This window comes from Pongo abelii, chromosome 5 (assembly GCF_028885655.2).
Source record: "Pongo abelii isolate AG06213 chromosome 5, NHGRI_mPonAbe1-v2.0_pri, whole genome shotgun sequence".
NCBI lineage: Eukaryota > Metazoa > Chordata > Mammalia > Primates > Hominidae > Pongo > Pongo abelii.
This window is the reverse complement of record NC_071990.2, coordinates 136830407-136851792: the sequence shown is the minus strand read 5'-3', so window position 1 is coordinate 136851792 and position 21386 is coordinate 136830407. Positions and strand designations below refer to the sequence as shown.

The following is a 21386-nucleotide window of genomic DNA, read 5'->3' as shown; positions in this document are numbered from 1 at the left end:
ATATGTTTACCAATGGTATTGCTTTTCATTCTCATGATGTAAAAGAATAAAAAGAGGAGGCACTAGTACGTTAGCAACTGCTACATTCTGAGATTGGAATGTTGGTTTCATGGACTTCTTATCCTCGGGGACCCTGCCCCTCTAGCTACCAGCTTTCTTATTCAACTCATTTGACCCTGCCACCTGCCTTCTGCACAGTTCGGTCAGTTCTTCTCTTGCCACAGTGACTCCTCAGCTGACTGGCATCTTAAGAGCTTCTAGTTCCCCAACTGCATTCTTTTACTTTGTATACCTCAGTCCTAGCTGGTTACCTGTGAAAACAAAACTACAGTAAGTTGTTTCATTCTCAAGTAAATTTAGCCCTCATTTATGGGGGAAAAAATGAGCTAGAGCTGAAAATATGTAAGCACAAAGTTGATAAATGACAATTATTTAAAAGTTATGTGCACGTGTTGACAAAGCCTAGAACTTACCATGTGATATGACAAGACTGTATGAACCTTTCTTGTATTTTAATTTCTACTTCGTGTTTTAATAATGGTTTTTGTTCAATAAATAATAGCTTAAAATGAAAAAAAAAGAGCTAGAGAAGAAAATCTAAATATGAGTTTCTGAAAGCTGTAGATTCACCACTAGGCCTTGAGAGGTGAAAACAGAACTAACGCAGAGAGCCTGAAAACAATAATAACTTTAAAACTATCATTAAAGGGGAGAAGTATAGTAGTGCTTCTTCAGAAGAATGCATTCTATCTACAATTAACTTGATAGCATGCTAGGAAAAGCACAACACTCAGGGGTCAGGAAAACTGACTTCTAACCTCAGCTCAACATCTTACACTCATATGCCCCAGTTACCTTCTGTAAAATGAAGGAATTAAATGATATCATCTGTAAGCTTTTCTTCTGTAAGCACAAAAATTCTGGTTCTGATTCAAAATGTAGTATAGGCAGGCCAGGCACTGTGGCTCACGCCTGTAATCCCACCACTTTGAGAGGCCGAGGCAGGCAGATCACTTGAGGTCAGGAGTTCGAGACCAGCCTGGCCAACATGGCAAAACCTTGTCTCTACTAACAGTACAAAAAATCAGCCAGGCATGGTGGTGGGCACCTATAATCCCAGCTACTTGGGAGGCTGAGGCGGGAGAATCGCTTGAACCCGGGAGGCGGAGGTTGCAGTGAGCCAAGATCGTGCCACTGCACTCCAGCCTAGCAACAGAGCAAAACTCTGTCTCAAAAAAAAAAAAAAAAAAAAAAAAAAAAAAAAAAAAAAAAATTGTAGTATAGGCAGCCTTGAAATTGAGAACAATCTGTGTTTTGAATATTTAAGTCTTTTGTTTCTGCAAAGAAATAATTATTATAAATAATAATTGGTTTTCAGGCTAGTCCATGAAACTGTTTAACCCAAAACTACGACTAAACAAAAATATTATTGATTCTAACTTAAGTTTTCAATTTTGACAGCCAAAGAGATGAAGGAATGGAAGAAGAATTTCCTTCGTGATTACCAGATGCTGGGCTAAGCCTAGATAAAATTATCTGTCTTTGGCACCTTCCTACGACCTTGTCTTCAGCCAGGTCCTTCCCATTGCTCCCCTCCCCAGTCTCTCAAGTGCCCTAAGTCCCATTGCAGCTCCCTTCTTCAGCTTATCTGCCACAGTCAGCAGACTCCTCCCCTAAAAAGTGCTATATGTCTCAAAAATTGTACCACTTCTCACTCTCATAAAATTCTTAATTTCTTCTGTGTAGCTGTTTTAGTTACCTTCTTGTAAGTAGTAAATGACATACAACTCTTTTTTTTTTTCTTTCTTTTTTTTTTTTTTTCTGAGACGGGGCCTCACTTTGTCACCCAGGCTAGAGTGCAGTGATGCAGTCACGGCTCACTGCAGCCTTGACCTCCCGGGCTCAATCAGTCCTCCCATCTGAGCCTCCTGAGTAGCTGGAACTACAGGCACATGCTACCATGCCCAGCTAATTTTGACATATAACTCTTAAACTCTGTTAGAGGTATATTTTTGTGTTTAGAAGAGGTTGTGTAATGGAAAAAACATAAGGCCGTATGAAAGGAAGAAATTTTAGGGCAAGTTAATTCCCATGTAGGTATAAGACAGCATATAAGTTCCATAAGCTCAGCACTTCTAACTTCCAGATCATCTAAAATAGCCAAGTTCCTTCTTCTTATCGTTGGGTCTCCCACAGGGTCAACAGCTGAGGTTAGACAGGGGTAACTTCTGTTTAAATCAAGCTTTTTAAATCAAGAGCTGCTGGCACAATGGTGGTCACTCTGGAGTATGCCTCATTTTAATGAAATATTACAATCCATTACTCTTCTTATATACAAATGGAAATATTTTTTAAATTTTCTCACTTGCATATCTCTAGGCAGGGTGGGATTAAGTGCTTTAATTTGAGAATCTAGTTTACAAAATTAACCTCTTAGGCTTGCAGATCTTGAGAGGATATAGATATTTGAGCTACAGTGAATTAAAAAGCTAATGAGGCCAGATGCAGCAGCTCATGCCTGTAATCCCAACACTTCAGGAGGCTGAAGAGGGAGGATTACTTGATGCCAAGAGTTTGAGACCAGCCTGGACAATATAACAAGACTCCATCTCCACAAAAAATAATTTTTTTTTAAAAGCTAATAAAATTTGTTCTTCTTCCATGATGATCAAAGCCAGACCTCTGAAGCATATGGCAGTGATGAGTTGATGGCTACATACAGAAATAAATTCTTTGTCTCAATAATGACCATCCTTCAACTGCCATAATTCCTTATTGTATCCCAGAATAATTTATGTCTTCTTTTGGCATCAGTCACTGCTTCTTTAAAAAGCCTTGTAGAGACCAGAACAACAACAACAAAAAACTTAGAAAAATCTGCGACTGTGATGATTGAACTCTCACACTTCATTAGGGGTTATTTCCCTTTCCCTTTTATCCTTTTTTTACCTGAATTTAACAAAAAACTCAATTGCCCAGTTTTAACATTAGAGAAAAAAATGACTGTCAGTAGCATATTCTAGTCTAAAAATAGTAGGAAGAATTGTCCTTGATCTTTATCTGAAGCCAACTATGCAAAGTAAATTATCTAAGGGAGTATCAGAGCAGAATCTAAGGAAGTATACGAGCAGATACTCTAAGAGAGCCTGTCCTTTAAGAGAACAACACAATGAAAGAAGTTCATACTCCCACTGTTATAAAGAACTTACTCTTTGTATCTTAAGGCACTGAGAAGAACAACATGATCAGCTTCCCCCCATCACATCTAACACCCTTAAAATATGAGATAAACCCAATAATAAAATCACTCCACATACAAAGACAATTAGTATATCTCATAATCTGAGTTGTACAGTTTTGATCAAGTATATTTCAGCAGTTTCTTTCAATTCAGAGATGTTGTTAACCAAAATATATTTTTGTTTTAACCCTTTAAAATTTGCACATAGCTCTTTAGATTCAATATCCTATATAGATTCAATAGATTATATAGAATATTGGATTATAAGAATCTTAAATTCAACACTGTATATAGATTCAATATCATATATAGTCCTAACTCCATGCTTATTGATTTCATATCATCTTCCCAAATTATCCTTTCCTTTTTTTTGAGACAGAGTCTCACCCTGTCTCCCAGGCTGGAGTGCAGTGGCACTGTCTTGGCTCACTGCAACCTCCACCTCTCAGGTTCAAGCAATTCCCATGCCTCAGCCTCCCAAAGCTGGGACTACAGGTGCTTGCCACCATGCCCAGCTAATTATTATATTTTTGGGTAGGGATGGGGTTTCACCATGTTGGCCAGGCTGGTCTCAAACTCTTGGCCTCAAGGGATCCGCCCACCTCAGCCTCCCAAAGTGCTGGCATGAGCCACCGCGCCCTGCCCCCAAATTATTTTTTTTTTGCATACCTCTGACTGGTAAAATCCTACCTAGTCTTCAGAGTCTGATACACCTACCACTTCTTCCATTAAGTATTTTCCATCCCCACATCAGAGTTTGTCTTTGTAATTATTTCACTTTCAAATAATGTCACATTTATTTTATGGTTACTTGTAAACATGTCTTTCTCTGACCAGATTGTAAGCTCCTTCCTAATGAAGACTGTCTTTTGATGATCTCCATATGTTCTCCAGCAGTTTCTAGCAGATATCCTGGCATTTAGCAGGTCCCTGGTAAATGTGTATTGAGATAAAATAAAATAAGCATCTGTCTGACCAGATAATAAGTGAAAATGACACCTTCTGCATTTCTGAAATCCAGATGATTAAAATTTTCCAATCATAGTTCTTTTGATAACTAATGAGTAAAATTGCAAATTGCCATAACAAGTAAGTTTTAGGTATCTTATTGGTACACCAAGGAATTGAATATTGATTTCTTTAATTTCATATTTGCCGCTACCATCGTTGTTTTTCCCCCATGGAGCAGTGCTCCTCAATTTGATTACATGAATTCCTTTTTCCAATTTCAGCACTGTATCAGGAACTGCCTCCTGAGATAAAGGAGCGATCCCCTCCTTTAAGCCCTGAGGAAAAAACTAAAATAGAAAAATCTCCAGCTCCTCAAAAGGTAAATGTTTTTAAGCATATGTATTGCATATGTACTTTGATTTTCACTCTTTCTGGATAAAATATTACTTTATTTTTTATGCTTATTATCCTTCATTGTTCACATTATTTTTTATGTCTTGGTACAAACATCATTATGAAATACATAAGGCAAATATTATAGCCATTTTCCAGATAAGGAAACTGAGGAGGCCCAGAAAGGTTAAAGTAGACTTCAAGTCACAGCCTAAGTGATGGGACAAGGACCCAAAGTAGAATTTGTGGCTTTAGGTGTGCTGTTTCTACTCTGCACTTATTTCTTTAACTGTGATACTGACAGTGTCATCAGCCCCACCTGGGAGGTAAACATTTATGCTGGAGCTCCCTGGAGTTCACAAAATTAAGAAGTTCTATCTTTCTGGAGCATTCCTTTTATTTGCAAATAATTTAAAATGTTTTTACATTAAAATGAATGTGGATGTATTATCAGCCAGAGCAGCCAGAGAAATGTCATGTATTTTAGTCTGTGTCATCAGACCCTTCAGGGATATTAATCAGTATTCTTCTGATGTTAGCAGTACTTTGGTAGAAAGGTTTAATAAGCACTGTACTATCATGTATATTGCTTACTAAACTTGTTTTATTGTATTACATTAGCTCTTCCCTTACACTGAATAACCTCACTGCTTCTTGATTCCATGAACCAACATAGATTTTTTTTTACAAATACATTTCATGTACATATCATTACAGTGTCAAAGTTTTTTGACAGTTGAACCTGACATATATCGTTCAGTCAGTCAGCATGTTTTATTGAATGCCTTCATCCATGCACTCTATTAATCCCCACTGAAACAGGAGTTTCAGGAGTAGGCAAGGCACTTGCTCTTAAGTTGCTTACAAGCTGGTGCACACACCTGCAAGCAAGCAAGTCCAGTAGACTCTGGTAGAAACTATAATGCAGATATGTACACAGTATATTGGGAACACATACAAAGAAACTCTCTTAAATATACCCTGGGGGAGTCCATGAAGAGTTCCCAAGGAGGAAATACTTGACCTGAGGCATCTAGGATGCAAAAATATGTGTTAGGTCAGTGAAGTTAGAAAAAAACTTTCCAGCAGAGGGAATAACATGAGTAAGTTATGGGATGGTATGATTATGTCTGGGCATAAGTTCTAATAGAGAGAAGGACAGGAGAAATGCAGGAACCAGGCCACAGAAGCCGTAGCATACTCTGCTAAAACACTTAAATTTTATGCTCCTGACGAAGGAGATCCCCTGAAGGACATAATTCAGGGAATGACATGAACAAATTTGCATGTTAGTAAGGCCATTCTAGTGCAGCAGAATAGTTGCTGAATTTGAGGTAGCTAAGGACCTAGCACAAGGAAATTAGGAATCTGTGGAAATAAAATACAAAAACCTGAACTAGTGAGGATGGAGGTCAGGGGATATAAGCTGTAATTGACAGGATTTTATGATTGATTGGATTTTATTAGTGAAGTTGGAATCTAGGATTTTGCTAAGGGTCTTGACTTATACAACTGAATAAATAGTGGTGCCATAGAAGTAATGAAATAAATAAAGATTTGGGAAGACAGGGAAAAGGAATCACCATTCCTTGCAGAGTAAGATATGATAAGCTCAGTTTTAGATATCTCAATTTGTTAGTAGTATCTGTAGTGCTCCCAGATAGAAATATTCACTGGGAGCCAGAAATGCAGGATTGGAATTTGAGAGAATGTAGAGCTTAAAAATCAAATGAGAATTAGTGTGTTAGTTCTATTATATCAGTAAGTGAAAGCTTGTAATGAAGGCAGAGCCCAGAAAGTATGTCATAGAGCTATAAGAGGAAAAGGCCAAGGACAGAACCTAATTAAACACTAGTATTAAGGGACAGTCAAAGGAAGAGAAGATTAAGAAAGAGTAAAGGAAAAGGAAAAAAAGAAAAAATAATAAACAGAAAAAAAGTGCCCTGGAATCCAAAAGAGGTAGAGAGGTTCAAGAAGAGTATAGTTGGAAACAGCCAAGCAGTTAGGTTATCAAAGCATTTGGTCATCAAGAGGACCCTGGTAGCTTTGTACCAGTATCAATAGAGTGGCAAGAATTGAAGAGCAGAGTAAAGGTGGAATGAGGCCTCAGCATGTGAACTCTCATGGAAGCCATTCTCAAAGTTTCACTTTGAAGAATAAAAAAAGATTCCTCAGTGGCTGAAGGGAGGTCTGGTGTCCATGAATGATTTTTTAAATAATGGACAGACGTAAAATTATATATTAAGGAGACAAAGCCAATAGACAGGTTCAGGCTGAAGATAGATAAAGAAAGGACACCAAGGACACAGTGGATCTTGGAGGAAGCAGGAAGTACTTTATTGGAAAGACAGGTTGACAGATTAGTCTTGCTCCAAGCAGAGGGTTCTCAACTGAAAGTGATTGTGCCTTCCAGGAGTCATTTAGCAATGTTTGGAGATGTTTTTTGTTTTCTCAACTACAAGGTGGGGGATAATACTGGTGGGCAGAGGTCATGGATGTTGCTCAGTATCCTAGAATGCAGAGGACAGCTGCCCTCAACAAAGAATTCTCTGGCCAAAAATGTCAACAGTATGGAGCTTAGAGCAGTGCCCCTCTAAACAGGTAAGTGTGGATAGGGATGCAGATAAGTTAATAAAGGGTTGAAGTCTAGAAATTAAAGATATTTTTATGTTCTCCAAAACAAAAAGCAAGGTTCATTTCTAATTTGAGTGGCAAAGGAGTGAGATAGGAGCACAAGAAGAATAATAACCATCTGAGTAAGGAAAATAGGGGCTCATTTAGGACATATAAAAAGATTTCTTAGTAGTTCTGGGAGCTGCTGTTTTGGATACCGTAAGAATGGAGGTGGCATAAATCTGTACAGTTGGATTTTTTTTCTTCAGTAGTCTCTTCTCAGCATCTAGGGCATAGCAGTAGAGAAGGCAGATTTGGTTTAATATATAATTGGAGTTGTGAATGTGAAAGGAACACAAGAGGTTAAGAGACTTGATAGCATTGGTAAGAATTACCAGAGTGATGCACCATAGAGGATTATCCAGTTGGAAAGGACGTAGAATCAGAAGATAGGCAGAGTTAGAAAGCACGTTCTCCTCTACAAGGTTACAGCAAGCTACTGGGGCCCAGGTAGAGGCATAGTGTCACACGGAAAAGGAGTCAACAAGCTGGAACTATAGTGTTCAAGGCCATAAACTCTTTTGCTTATTTAGTGTCTCAGATGTCAAGCAGCTCAGGTTATGATAAATTCATAAAGTATGTATAAAAGCTGAAGTGAAATTGAGGAACATGTTATTAGAGTTGAACTGGTCAAGGAACTAGGACCCAGAGTGTTGGACAGGTTGTACTCTTGAACATTAAGATTCCAGGATGATAGCAAGAGTTAGGATGAAGAGGAAACTGATGAACAAAGAGCTGACATCCTTAATTCTTAGGTTAAAACAAAGGTCTCAACTTTGGCTTCACATTGAAATCACCAAACCAGTTAAAAAACTAGATATGGATAACAATCTCCACCCCTTCAAATACGTTTAGTTGGTGAAATAGGACGTAGGCAAGGGCAGATTTCAAAAGCTTTCCAGGTAATTTTAATGTGCAACCAATGTTGACAGCCATTGTGTTAGAGTGACCACAAGGTCTGCCGATCACAGATGCAAAAATAAGCAGGAGATGTAATAGCCAGGTGTCAGAGCACCCAAGGAAAAGTGCTTTGGCATTGCAATACCCTAAAATCAGCAGTAGGGAACTAAGAGGAGGCCATTGTTAACTCCCGGCTCTCATGGTTCATGAGAGAACCATGAACTATGTGAGAATGGGTATGTGAGAATGAGTAGCCTGTGCTGTAAGGAACTGAAAGAAAAATGGTTTCTTGGTAAAACATCAGTTTCAAATAAGCAACGATATATGGTGATGGTTGTCTACAACAATGTAAGGACCGTAAGGGATACAGTCAAGAGGATTGGCAGGCATTTGATTATGGGCAAATGTTACATGTGTAATATTACCCATTGTTTGTAATTCAGCAGCAGACTTAAGAATTTAGGAAAATGCTTGTCTTAGTTGTGTCTGCTGTAACAAATGTAGACTGGGTGGCTTAAATAACAAAATTTTTTTCTCACACTTCTGGAAGCTGGGAAGCTCATGATCACTGTGCTGGCAGATCCAGGGTCTGGTGAAAGTCTCCTCCCTGGTTTGCAACCTCACTTATCCTCACTGGGCAGAGAGCAGAGAGAGGAAGCAAGCTTTTTTGTGTCTCTCATTATAAAAGCACCAATACCATTTATGAGGGCTCTGCCCTCAAGACCTAATTACCTTCCAAATACCTCCTAATAACCATCTTGTTGAGAGTTAGGATTTTAACACATGAATTTGGGGGTTACACAAACATGAGGTCCATAACATAAACATGAGGTTAACACAGACATAACACAAACCTGAGGTCTAAATTTACAACATAAAAACCTTTAATGCAGTGGAAGCATTTACAACATTGGTATAAAGGGTTGCTGTGACAGCTAACAATACTTTTAGTCTATATTAAAAACTGCGTGATGCTATGAAAGATACAGCCTTTACTTTTTGTGATTTTCTCATGTCCCTGACCTGCAACATGCTAACCTTTGAAACTGAGGTGACCTGACCCCCCCCCCCTTAGTATGTTTCTAGTACCCTTGAATTAACATTGACTCTGCCAGAGGAAATATAAAGAACTCTGTCAGTGTCTTACCTGTGAAGTTGGTATTGCCCCTTCCTCTTCCTGATGTGCCTGTGTTCTTATGGATAGGGACCTCCTACTTGTTTCCAAAACTTCCCAGTTCTCACTGCCTGTGCCACTCCTCTACTTAGGTGGACTCACTGCATCATAGTCTTAGTTTAGACTGTAGTTGATTTTTCAAATTTCCTGTGACTTTTGCCCCTCACAGACTGATCTCCATGCTTCAAACATACCTTCATATTCATATTGCAGCAGACCAGTTCTTCAGATACCATCGTCACCCTTGAGGTCTACTTCAGGCTAATCCCACTGATGCCCAAACCTTAATTCTAATAGATTTAAGGAATTTACAGTCATGTAAAGGAGTTGCAGAGTATAAAACTCCATTTGGGCAAGGGAGTAGGAATGTTCTCATGGAGGATATGGAACTCAAATTAGGCCTTAAAGCTTAAGATGCATGGATTTCTTTTGTTGAAGAACATGATTTGATCTTCTCTATCTGAATCCACGTGTTAGAATAGAATCCTGCATATATTTTTTTCTCTTAGGAATGTGCTATGTGTGTAAGACAGTATTTTACTTCCCAGTGAGAGAAGGTATAACAAATGATCTATGTTTATGTAAAAAGAAGCCCCTAAGAAATATAATGTTGCCTCGAGTAATTAAAATGATTTGGGTGCACTCTGAGTCATGGAACTAACAGCCAACTTTTGAGAAATGTGTAACTGAGCTTCTTAGCAGCTGGCTGGTTGCATTTCTTAAATTTAGCTCCTTTATTAAAATATATATGGTTTGATTTTATCAAGACCTTACCTTATAAACCTCCCACAGAGTCTATCAGATATTTAATTTCATGTGCAAATTTTTATTTTTATTATCACATACTTTTTTTTTAAGAAAGAACATGAAAAGTAGTCTCTGATAAAGTGACTAAAATTGTGGGGCATCTAAGTTCATAGAATTACAGAACTAGTGACATGGAAAGGACCTTAGAGATCATCCTTGGTGATTCTAATCAACTCCTTCATTCTACAGGAAATTGAGATCCAGGAAGCTATAAGAAGTTCATTTAAAATGATGCTGCTAATTAGGAGCATGGCCTCCATATTCTCAGGCCATTGCCCATTTTCCTCCACCACCTAGTTAGCAACACACACATACAGTTGGTACCTGCACAGTTAGCCAGGTTCTGTATCACACTGGTTTTTTACATCCCTGGTTGTTTTTGGTTTGTTTGTTTCTGTTTTCTTTGGTTGGTTGGTTGGTTGGTTTTTTGTTTGTTTGTTTGTTTTTGTTTTTGTTTTTTTTTTGAAACAGTCTCACTCTATTGCCAAGCTGAAGTACAGTGGTGAGATCTCAGCTCACAGCAACCTCCACCTCCCAAGTTCAAGCAATTCTCATGCCTCAGCCTCCCGAGTAGCTGAGATTACACGTGTGCACCACCATGCCTGGCTAATTTTTGTATTTGTAGTAGAGACAGGGTTTCACTAGTTTGGCCAGGCTGGCCTCTAACTCCTGACCTCAAGTGATCTGCCTGCCTCAGCCTCCCAAACTGCTGGGATTATAGGCATGAGCCACCGTGCCCAGCCCACATCCCTGTTTGGTGTTTGTTTCATTGTACCCTTCTTCATGTGTAAGTTTTAAGAATTGTACTCTATATTTTTAATGAAAAAAGGAAACAAACCTCAATCATTTTCTTTCCTTTTTAAAATTATTTCTTTTCAAGCTATAGAATAAGAAGTAAAATTATACCTCTTAATAGCTTGGCAGCTGCTGCATCTTACATATTCTTCCAAGTGGAACACACCTGCTCTGTTGCTAATTGTGCCAGGTACCTTCCAGCATTTCATCTGGTTCATTGAAATGTTAGTGGGTGATGGCAGCATTTGTTGCTGGCTCTTCACTGGAGGAGGAGGGGACGAGATGAGTTAATCATCCCGAAACAAATCAGTAACAACTTATACCACAGGGGAGTGGGAGCAGGAAAATGTTTTCCTCCAAGTTCATTCCAGAACATTTTTACCAAGGTGTGCTACAAATTGCATCTAACAGAAAAGAGAATATAAGTATTATCAGGAAGGAGAGAAACTCAGAAGCTTTGAAAACGAGTAGTGCTGACAAAATTTGTTCTATTTTTTTGTATTTTGGACTTTTTTTTGCTTTTTAGCCTTTTTATTTTTGCTAGCCTAAGCATTAACCTTTATGATCCATTTATTTGGGGAGGAAAGTTATTACTAAAATTTTTTTAATTACTAGAGTTGTTCTACTATAAAAAATAACATATGTTCATAGTTTTAAAATTATAACCAGTAAAGAATAGTATAAAACGAAAAATGAGTCTTCTGTCCTGCTAATATTTATGCTCGTTCTGTTTCTTGCATATGCTTACAAAAATGTTCTTGCATATATAAATACGCATCTTTGTCTGTTTTTTATGTTTATGAAACTACGATCATACTTAAGATTCTGCTTTTTCTTTTTTCAGTATATCTTTGACATCTTTTTTTTTTTTTTTTTTGAGGCGGGGTCTTGCCCTGTCACCCAGGTTGGAGTGCAGTGATGGGATCCCAGCTCACTGCAACCTCTGCCTCCCCAGTTCAAGTGATTCTCCTGCCTCAGTCTCCCGAGTAGCTCGGACTACATGTGTGGGCCACCACGCCCTGCTAATGTTTGTACTTTTAGTAGAGATGGGGTTTCACCATGTTGGCCAGGCTGATCTCAAACTCCTAGCCTCAAGTGATCTGAGCGCCTCAGCCTCCCAAAGTGCTGTGATTACAAGTGTGAGCCACCACTCCTGGCCTCTTTTCTTATTAGCAGAGACAATCCTATTTTTTAACCATTTTTAGGTACCAAAATACCCAGTTTTCTTTTTTTAATTCCTAAAATCTGTTTTTTTAATTCCTAAAATCTGTTTTTTTAATTCCTGAAAATGCTGTTTTCTTTTTTCTTTATTTCTAAAAAACAAAACCCAAAGTAGGAAAGTACTATTTACCTTCTATTAGTGTTTCAACATTAATACAGTCAAGTATGTTTTTATATAAATGCTAGATGTACAGTAATAAGTATGCACAGAAATGTTAGATTATTTTTGAAGATGTGGAGAAACTACTGTTATTTTTGCTTATATTCTTCTCTAAAAATTCATTAAATAATAATAGTTATTGGTTTTGCTATTCAAGATAATTATAAAAATATCTATTATAGCTAATCTTCACATGAGCAGACGAATGTCTTAATAATTTTCATTATTTTATTAAGCATGTAGAGTCAATAAGAGCATGCTGGCTTAATTCCAAAGGACAGACTATTCTAAACCAAAGTGTACACTCTAGTTATTTTCAGGAACAGCTGCTTTCTTGCCTAGTTCAAAACAAGAACAGAGAACCCAAAAGCATTAGATAACTTCATGGTAGTTCCTCTTCCAGCCAAACACACACACACGCAAAATTTTACATTGGTAAACTGTCAGCCTCTCAGAAAAATGGTAGGCAATAAATACATTGCCCTCAATGTGCATGTGTTTTTCTTAGTCTTCAAGGTATCTAATAATTGTGCTGTATAACACTATTTTCAAATATCACTTTAGAGAGAAAATTTTTTTCCATTTACTGATCCCTGTACCAGGAACGAATCTGAATTATTGTTAATCATAGAAATAATATGATTTATTATTATGTTAAGTCCAACAACAAATTTATAATAGACAGTGCAGATTTTTGTTATGATGAAACAGGTTTTCCAAGTAGCCAGTAGTTAGTTAATATACACTAAATCATTGGAAATATGGTCATAATTGTTGCTTCTTTTCTATTGCTAAAGAATAATATCAATTGGTATTTTTTTACTTTAGTAATTCTATTCATCAAAGAAAATACAGTGATTTATTTCTATTATATTTAATAAAATTAATGTATGCTTGGATTTGCTTTAAACTTTTTGTAATATTTGAAGTTTTCTTTCTTTATCTGAAGAGAACTGAATCAAAACTAACTTTGTATATATCAAGGATAGTGATGAAACTGACCTGAAGTCTTACCTTATGAGTAAGTTAAAACTAACATGCGGGTGGGCCCGGTGGCTCACGTCTGTAATCCCAGCACTTTGGGAGGCCAAGGCAGGTGGATCACCTGAGGTCGGGAGTTCGAGACCAGCCTGACCAACATGGAGAAACCCCCGTTTCTACTAAAAATACAAAATTAGCTGGGTGTGGTGGCACATGCCTGTAATCCCAGCTACTCGGGAGGCTGAGGCAGGAGAATTGCTTGATCTCAGGAGGCATAGGTTGCAGTGAGCTGAGATCACGCCATTGCACTCCAGGCTGGGCAACAAGAGTGAAACTCCGTCTCAAAAAAAAAAAAAAACTAAAGTGCTTATTTGTGTCCCATGAAGAATTTCAATGCAGATAGCACTAATATGTTTTTTCTTTCCCCATAATTTGTTTCAATAACTTATAACACCTATTTTGAGAAAAAAAGTATTAATTTCATATAAACGTTATTTACATTTGAAAAATATGTGTTATTCTGGAGTCTAGAGAGATAAGTGTCCCATAAAGAAGGTAGGTGGTATCCCAGTGATGTAACAGCAAAGCCTGTGTGAGTTACCTTTACCTCACACCCATAGATTCCACTCCCAACAACAGAGTCCTGAAATGACCTACGCAGAGGAATCTCAAAGCCTGGAGAAATTAATAGGGACTCTCTCCTACTCCGAAAGGAACTTATAAGGCCTTGATTCTCTTGACGGTCTGGCAACTCGTTTGACTGCTTCTTTTCCACCTGTGCCTCTGCCATTGTATTTGATATATGTACCTCAGCCCCTGCTTTGTCTCTTCTCCCACAACAGCCCTGTTTCTTGCCACTTTAGGCAAATGCTCTCCACGTTTCCAGGACCCTCTTAACTCTCTACAAGGTGAGACCCTGCAGGCTGCTTATCCTCTCAGTTTATCCAGCCTGAAGGTAGGACCTAGATAATTGCCAGTGGTTCTGAAATGAAAGGAACATGAGAAAATCCCCCTGTGGTTTAACTTCAAAACAAGGTTTAGGGAATGTGTCATTTCCTCGATATCTTCCTAAATTCTCGTTAATTAAAAGTTTCACAGAATAACCTAGGGATGAATTGCTTTTCTGTTGAGCAACCCACTCCTTATTTAGCTGATTTGAGTCTCTGAGCTTAGCCTCTGCCACATCTCATTTTCTTACACAGATCTTCCATTAAAACTTAGTTTAGAGAATACTATAAATTCTCAAATTCTAAGGCTTGTTTTTATCAGGTAACATATTTGCTCTTCATGATGTTTTTTCAAAGGTTCAGCAGGGCACAGTGGCTCATGCTTTTAATCCCAGCATTTTGGGAGGCCAAGGTGGATGGATCACTTGAGCTCAGGAGTTTGAGACCAGCCTGGGCAACATGGTGAAACCCCATCTCTATAAAACATACAAAAATTATCCAGGCATGGTAGTGTGCATCTGTAGTCCCAGCTGCTTGGGAGGCTGAGGTGGGAGGATCGCTTCAACCTGAGAGGATGAGGCTGCAGTGAACAGTGATCGTGCTACTGCACTCAAGTCTGGGCAACAGAGCAAGACTCTGTGTCACAAAGAAAAAGCGGAGGATTAACCTAAATATCAGTAATATCCCTCTAAAAGTCTGTTACAGATCTAAAATGTGAAAGATGTTACTGAGAGAACTTCCCACCAATCATTCCTAGTCATAAATTGTCCTTTAGACAGTGGCCAAATTGACTAGTACCAGTCGTTGTGTCTTCTGACTTGACAAGCAGCATGACCTTTTTTTGGAAGTTCTTCGTCACCCTAACTCTGCTGTCCTCTTGTTTTGTCAACCATTCTATTCCAGGGTTTCTCAACCTCGGCACTGTCGGCATTTGGGGCTGGATAATTCTTTGTTGTTGGGAATATGCTGTGCATTGTAACATGGTTAGTGCCATTGTTGGTCTCTGTCCACTAGATGCACCTCTTCCCACTTGTGACAATCAAAAATGTCTTTCAGACACGGCCAGATTTCCCCAGGGGTCAAAATCACCCCTCACTCTCCAGTTGAGAACCACTGCTCTATTTTAATGTTTATGTATAATATATGTAAATTACAATATAAATATTGTAATTAAAGGAAAAAACACTTATAAGTGTAAAATAAAAAGCTTTTCATTGTAAGATCCTGTAATGAAATTTTGCTTACATTATTCCATTAACTGCCAGTGTATGAGTAGTGGTATATAAGCTGTAGACTACCCTACTTAAAAACAAGAATTTTACATAAAGGTATATCTAGCTTTGTGAGACTCAAAGTGATGAGTATATATAAAATGTCTAATAATTAAATTTAGATATCTATTGACTAATGTTAATTTCCTTTGCTTCAGAAGTTAACCATACGCTAATCTTTTCATAAACTATGGAAAATCAACTGTATGCTATTATTTTTATAATTACTTAGCAGTCACAATAATGGGTCATATTGCTCTCACATTTTAATATGGTTCCCCTTTAGGTACATAAAAAGGGAAGAACTTTTTCTTATTTAAGTGTGTCTTTTATTCAGACAAGCCATGCATACAATAAAAGATGTTTCAACATGTTGGAACAAATTTGCTTTTATTACTCTTTTATTTGAATTTTTTTGTACTTAATGAGTCTGTTCTCTTTTTACCTCTCTTACTGCTTCCCCATTGCTATAGGCATTTTTAAGCAGCCACCTCTTACACACCACTGTATTTGGGTGACCTGGTTTGGGAAGAACTATTCCCTAGTGATAAGAGATTAGGAAATAGTTTAGTCCCAAAAGAGGAAGTGGGTAACCCAAATGACCCTTCAGTTTGCAGGAATTCTAAGAAAGGGAGTGCATTCTGGTGCTTCTTGCCTCCGTGGTTGTCTGCAATCAGTTTTCATTCTTCTCAAACCTGGCCTCTCAGACCAGTAGGAAATAAAAGCAGGATTATTTAGCAATATGATGCCAGATGCATCAGTAGCACTTGGAGTGTTTCACTTGTCTCACCAATCCCCAGGCCTGGTGGGGGGACATTTAGTTGTCCATTTCTTTCACTAGTGCCCAGGATTGGTGGGGGCACAACAAGTTGCCCATTTTTCTCACTTCTAATCTGGTATTTAATCATAGCTTTTGTAAAAATTATAGTATTGTATTGTCACTGTCTCTTCATGAGATTTGTGATTACTTTCCTCAGCGAGGCCCGTGGTCTTGGCCATCTTTTTTGTTCTTCCCTACTGACTCTACCCCATTCTCTACAGCAGCAGGTCAGAAAAGGATGTCCACATTTCTCACTCAAGCTGCTGATTTCTTACTCCAAGTTGACTTGGTCGTCTGCTTTCTTGAAGAGCCATATAATATGAATCCCCTCACGTTTTCATCCCTACTTTCTCTATGTTTCTGTAATTTTACCCTCCTGCAGCTGTTTTCGGGTATCAGAAAAGGAACTGCTTTTCCTTTCTATGGCAGACCTCTCTAGTAGTGCTTTTGGTCATTTTCCTTTCTCACATTCTTCTGGTTCTTATTCAATCAGTGATCCCCATCCCCACTCACCTACCAGCATTGGCATTTTTATTTATTCATTTAACACATACTTTGAGTGCCTGCTGGTTTTCTGTGCACTGTAGTAGAAGACAGTCTGGATGGTATAATGGTCAATAAAACAAAAATAGTCCTTGCACTTATGGAACTTACAGTCTAACAGGTGAAAGTAACTTTAATCAGAGAGTCACAAAATGAAACATAAAAGCAATAAAAGGACAGTAAAGGGAAACTATGAGACCATGTGGTGAGAAGTGGATGAATTAGGTTTTAAGAGGAGCTGGGTGGGTGGGAGGATTCATTTGAGGCATTAGAAACAGCATGTGCAAAAGCCTACTGTGGCCAGAAATGTTTCATCATGGCTGCAGCTTAGGAAGCAAGGTTGAAAGCAGAAAAAGCTGGACCTGAACAAGTGGACAGGATTGAGGAGGTCCTTGGCTGGCATGTTAAGGAGGTGAATTTTATCCTGAAGGTAGTAAGGAGCCATCAAAGTATTTAAAGCAAGGGGATGACATGATCATATTGGTTGTTTCAAAAGCTCCTTCTAGAAGCTCTGAAAGACTGGGAAAAGCCTACTGAAAGAAATAAGACCAGAAGGGGCTGTTGCAATAATTCAAGCCAAAAATAATAAGGAGCTAGGAATTGATGACTAAATCCATGTGAAGGAAAAGAAATCTGACTTTCTAATTGAAATATCTCAGTGTGTAAGAATATAGGAAGGACTTCAATTTGAGACATGTAAAGTTCATAGCACCTGCAACAGCCAATTGCAGATACCTTGCAGGCATCTATGAGGCTCAAGAGAGATTTGCTGAAAACTCATATTTGCAAGATAGTTTTGATTAAAATTTATGAATCCAAGTATATTTTCAGAAAAATTGCTATATTTAAACTTGCTTTGCTGAAAACTAACCATTGCTAAGTTGTTACATTTGAAGAAGACTTGATATCTGAATCCACGGGAATAGAGGAGTGTCAAGAATGAAAATGACAAAGGGTAGAAGACGGGGCCTTAAGGAATGCCATTTTTTTTTAGAGTGAATTGAAGGGAACGAACTTGGGAAGGATATTTCTGTGTAACAGCCACTGCCTGGTATACAGCCTTCTGGTCTCTGCTGATAACAGTATCCATTCTCCCATTCTTCAGTCTTCATTGCACCTTTTACCTGCCTCCTGAGGATACTTTCCTAAAATAGAAAACAAATCATGTGACTTACCAGTGCATAAATCTTAGTTGGCTCCATATTTGTCTGTAAAGTCCAAATCTCATAAGTTTTTATCTAGGTCTCACCCCTCAAAGATTAAATAGACATTCTCACCTCTTTGCCTTATCTTCCAAAACACCCTCCTAATTATGCTGCCCCATAGATAAGTATTTGTTATTGTTTTTAATTGGCACAATTAGTATCCAAAACTACAAATCGTGATCAGGATGGCCTTCACTTTTTGGAGATGGAATCTCGCTCTGTCTCACAGGTTGGAGTGCCGTGGCACAATCTTGACTCTCTGCAACCTCCGCCTCCTGGGTTCAAGCAATTCTCCTGCCTCAGCCTCCCGAGTAACTGGGATTACAGGTGCCCGCCACCACACCCAGCTAATTTTTGCATTTTTAGTAGAGACCGAGGTTTCACTATGTTGGCCAGGCTGGTCTTGGACTCCTGACCTTGTGATCTGCCTGCCTTGGCCTCCCAAAGTGCTGGGATTACAGGTGTGAGCCACCACACCTGGTGGTCTTCACTTTTTGTTACAGTATGCTTCTAGAAACTGCATCTTAATACAGAAGAATTTTTTCCCTTAAGGAAGAGCATTATAATTGGAGGATTTAACATCAAGTAAACCAGATACATTATCAGTAATTCTGAAATCAGGCCGGGCTCGGTGGCTCATGCCCATAATTCTAGCACTTTGGGAAGCTGGGGCAGGAGGATTGCTTGAGGCCAGGAGTTTAAAGCTAACCTGGACAATATAGTGAAACCTCATCTCTACTAAAAAATCAAAAAAATTAGTCAGACATGATGGCATACACCTGTAGTCCCAGCTACTCAAGAGACTGAGGCCACAGGTTGGCCTGAGCCCACAGGTTGGCCTGAGCCCAGGAGGTCAAGGCCATAGTGAGCTATGATCACGCCACTGCACTCCAGCCTGAGTGACAGAGCGAGATCCTGTCTCAAATTAGAAAGTAAGTGAATAAACAAATATATACATACATACATTCTACAGTCAAAGAAAACTTCAAACTTATGTGAATATTTAAAATCCTAAAATTGTGCTCCTGGAAATAGAGTTGTAGCAATAAAAGAAACCTTTCTAGTCTTGTTTAGAGCTTGTATACTCCAGTAGTTTGTAAACTATCATTTACAGAGCCCTATTCCTCAGGGATCTGGGGGCATAGGGTTGGGAAGCAGAGGATGCCAGGCCATGCAAACCTAGTTTCACCCAGAGTAATTCTTCTTTCACATATTTATACATGAGCCTTTTGAATAAAATTGTATTGAAAATCAGTTTGAAAAACACTAGTATAACCTTCAGACTACTTCTATAACCTTGGTAACTCTGGGCCTCCAATTCCTGGTCTGTAAAATAAGAGAATGGTGCTATGATGCTTATGTTTTTATTTTGAACCCTCATCTACTTTTCAAGTGAGAAAAAAAAAAAGACCCCAAGAGAGGGTAAGTGGTTTACTCAGGCCACATAGAGTTAATGACAGAACCAAGACAAGAATTGAACCACCAACCTTAGTAGTTTTTCCTCTTTTGCATCCCTTTTTTAAAAACTCCTACAAAGTAGATATAAACAAACTATGAAATTATATGGAAAAGGTATATCTATCATGAGGTATATAAGCCGCATGTAAAAATAGAACTATACTATATCATAAATTTGCCTTATTTAAATATTGTGTGCTAGATGTAACATACATTAATTGAACATTAACCTAATTTTATATTCATTCTTCAAGTTTATAAAAATATTTGGGGGAATTGTTTGCATAGCCCCTTTCTCTTTTACAAAGCTGTCTATGAGTTGTTTTCTTCCCTATAAATTTCCACATAATCAGTTGGAAGCATTTAATCATTCCATTAATCATTTATTTTATGTTAACTATCATTGCATTTAAATTTAAAAGCATCACTAACAAGTTGTGAGGGTTTGGAAAGCACAAGTCCGTAGATTCTGGTCCTTTCACTCATCACTTTTGCTTTGCTCGTTTTTCCTCTCTTCATCCCCTCCTCTCTAAATCAATGACATCCATGAAGAGGAAACAAAGTCATAAAACAACTTTCTGACAAGTGTGTGTGGAAAGAAGGGCAGTCATGTTCTTTGGCCTTGTCGATGGTGGAGGGTATTTGCAGGCTGATTGCACACCAGCCTTGGGGGCGTTTTTGTTTAAAGGTAAAATAAAACAAAACAGCTCACAGAGACACCTCCTTCTTCCCCCTGCTTCTGCCTCCATGAGTAACTACCTATATGACATGCTGCTGCTGAGACCAAGGAATGAGTGAGTAAAGGTGTTTAGAAGTCAAATATTGGTCTTAGTTAAGTAAGTGTCCTTTTCAAGTAAGTGGTAAACTTTGTAATGTGGACCCCCTATTAACTTAGGAGTCATATAATTTGAACACAGGCTAAGCTGCCTCTGCATCATTAAAAAGGATTTGGGTATGCCAGTGATAGGAATACACGGTAGAAAAGATGGCAGGGACCATGTTTAACATACCTAAGACAAACTTTCTGAGGATATCACAGCATCCATTTCACATGAACAGACTTAGCAGAATTGGCAAGACCTGCACATGGCAACATATTGTTATTCATTTTTCAGGATAACAAAAAATAATTAAAAGTAACATTGGCTTAACACTGGTATATAGTTCAGTATGACTTCTCTCCCCTCAACCTCTGGAATAGGTTCAAATTGATGAGAATTTCTGATTAGAGCCCTTATGTTGAGTTATTTTTTGAAAAGTTTTATCAAGTTTCATATATACCTATATTGATGGTAAGATGCTGGTCTTGCCATGGGCAAAGAGAGAAAAATGATACCGAGACCTTGTAAAGAATAGCTGGACATGGAGGCGCACACCTGTAATCCCAGCAACTCAGAAGGCTGAGGCGGGAGGATTGCTTGAGCCCAGGAGTTCAAGCCTGCAGTGAGCTATGATCATGCCACTGTACTCCAGCCTGAGCAACAAAGCATGACCCAATCTCTTAAAAAAAAATAAAAGAATAAAACATTTCACATTTAATTTGATTGCTGTGTTTAGAATTTATTTCACAAGTCTGGAAAGAAACAGGATAATTTCTGTTATGATGGTGCTTTCTGAGGTTTTGATGATTTTCTTTGCTTATTGCTCTATTGGATGAGGGCAGTCTGAATTAGTAGTTGAATCTGAAATTTCCCGTGTGTATGTACTTTTTTCCCAAACACGTTTTAACTGAGTCAGAGCAATTCCACTGGTGGAGAAAAATTAAGATGTCATGGGTTCTTTTGTTGTTCTACCAAATGGGTCACCTGTTGCAACATTCACCTTTCACCACAAAGTCTCCTTGCTC

At 38.3% G+C, this 21386-nt stretch overlaps 1 protein-coding gene across 14 annotated transcripts in view; it reads left to right on the top strand.

The window, feature by feature from the left end:
• Positions 1-21386, top strand: part of AHI1 (Abelson helper integration site 1) — a 209111-nt gene that overhangs the window by 170050 nt on the left and 17675 nt on the right. For 12 of the 14 annotated variants that reach the window (XR_010140352.1, XR_010140353.1, XM_024248789.3 and 9 more), the window contains one exon: positions 4474-4571. The exons of the other annotated variants lie outside the window; for them this stretch is intronic. Coding sequence is in view for 10 of the 12 variants with exons in the window: in XM_024248789.3 (XP_024104557.1) it covers positions 4474-4571 (98 nt within the window). In the remaining 2 variants the exon portion in view is untranslated. The remainder of the gene's footprint in view (positions 1-4473; positions 4572-21386) is intronic. 14 annotated transcript variants of the gene reach the window in all.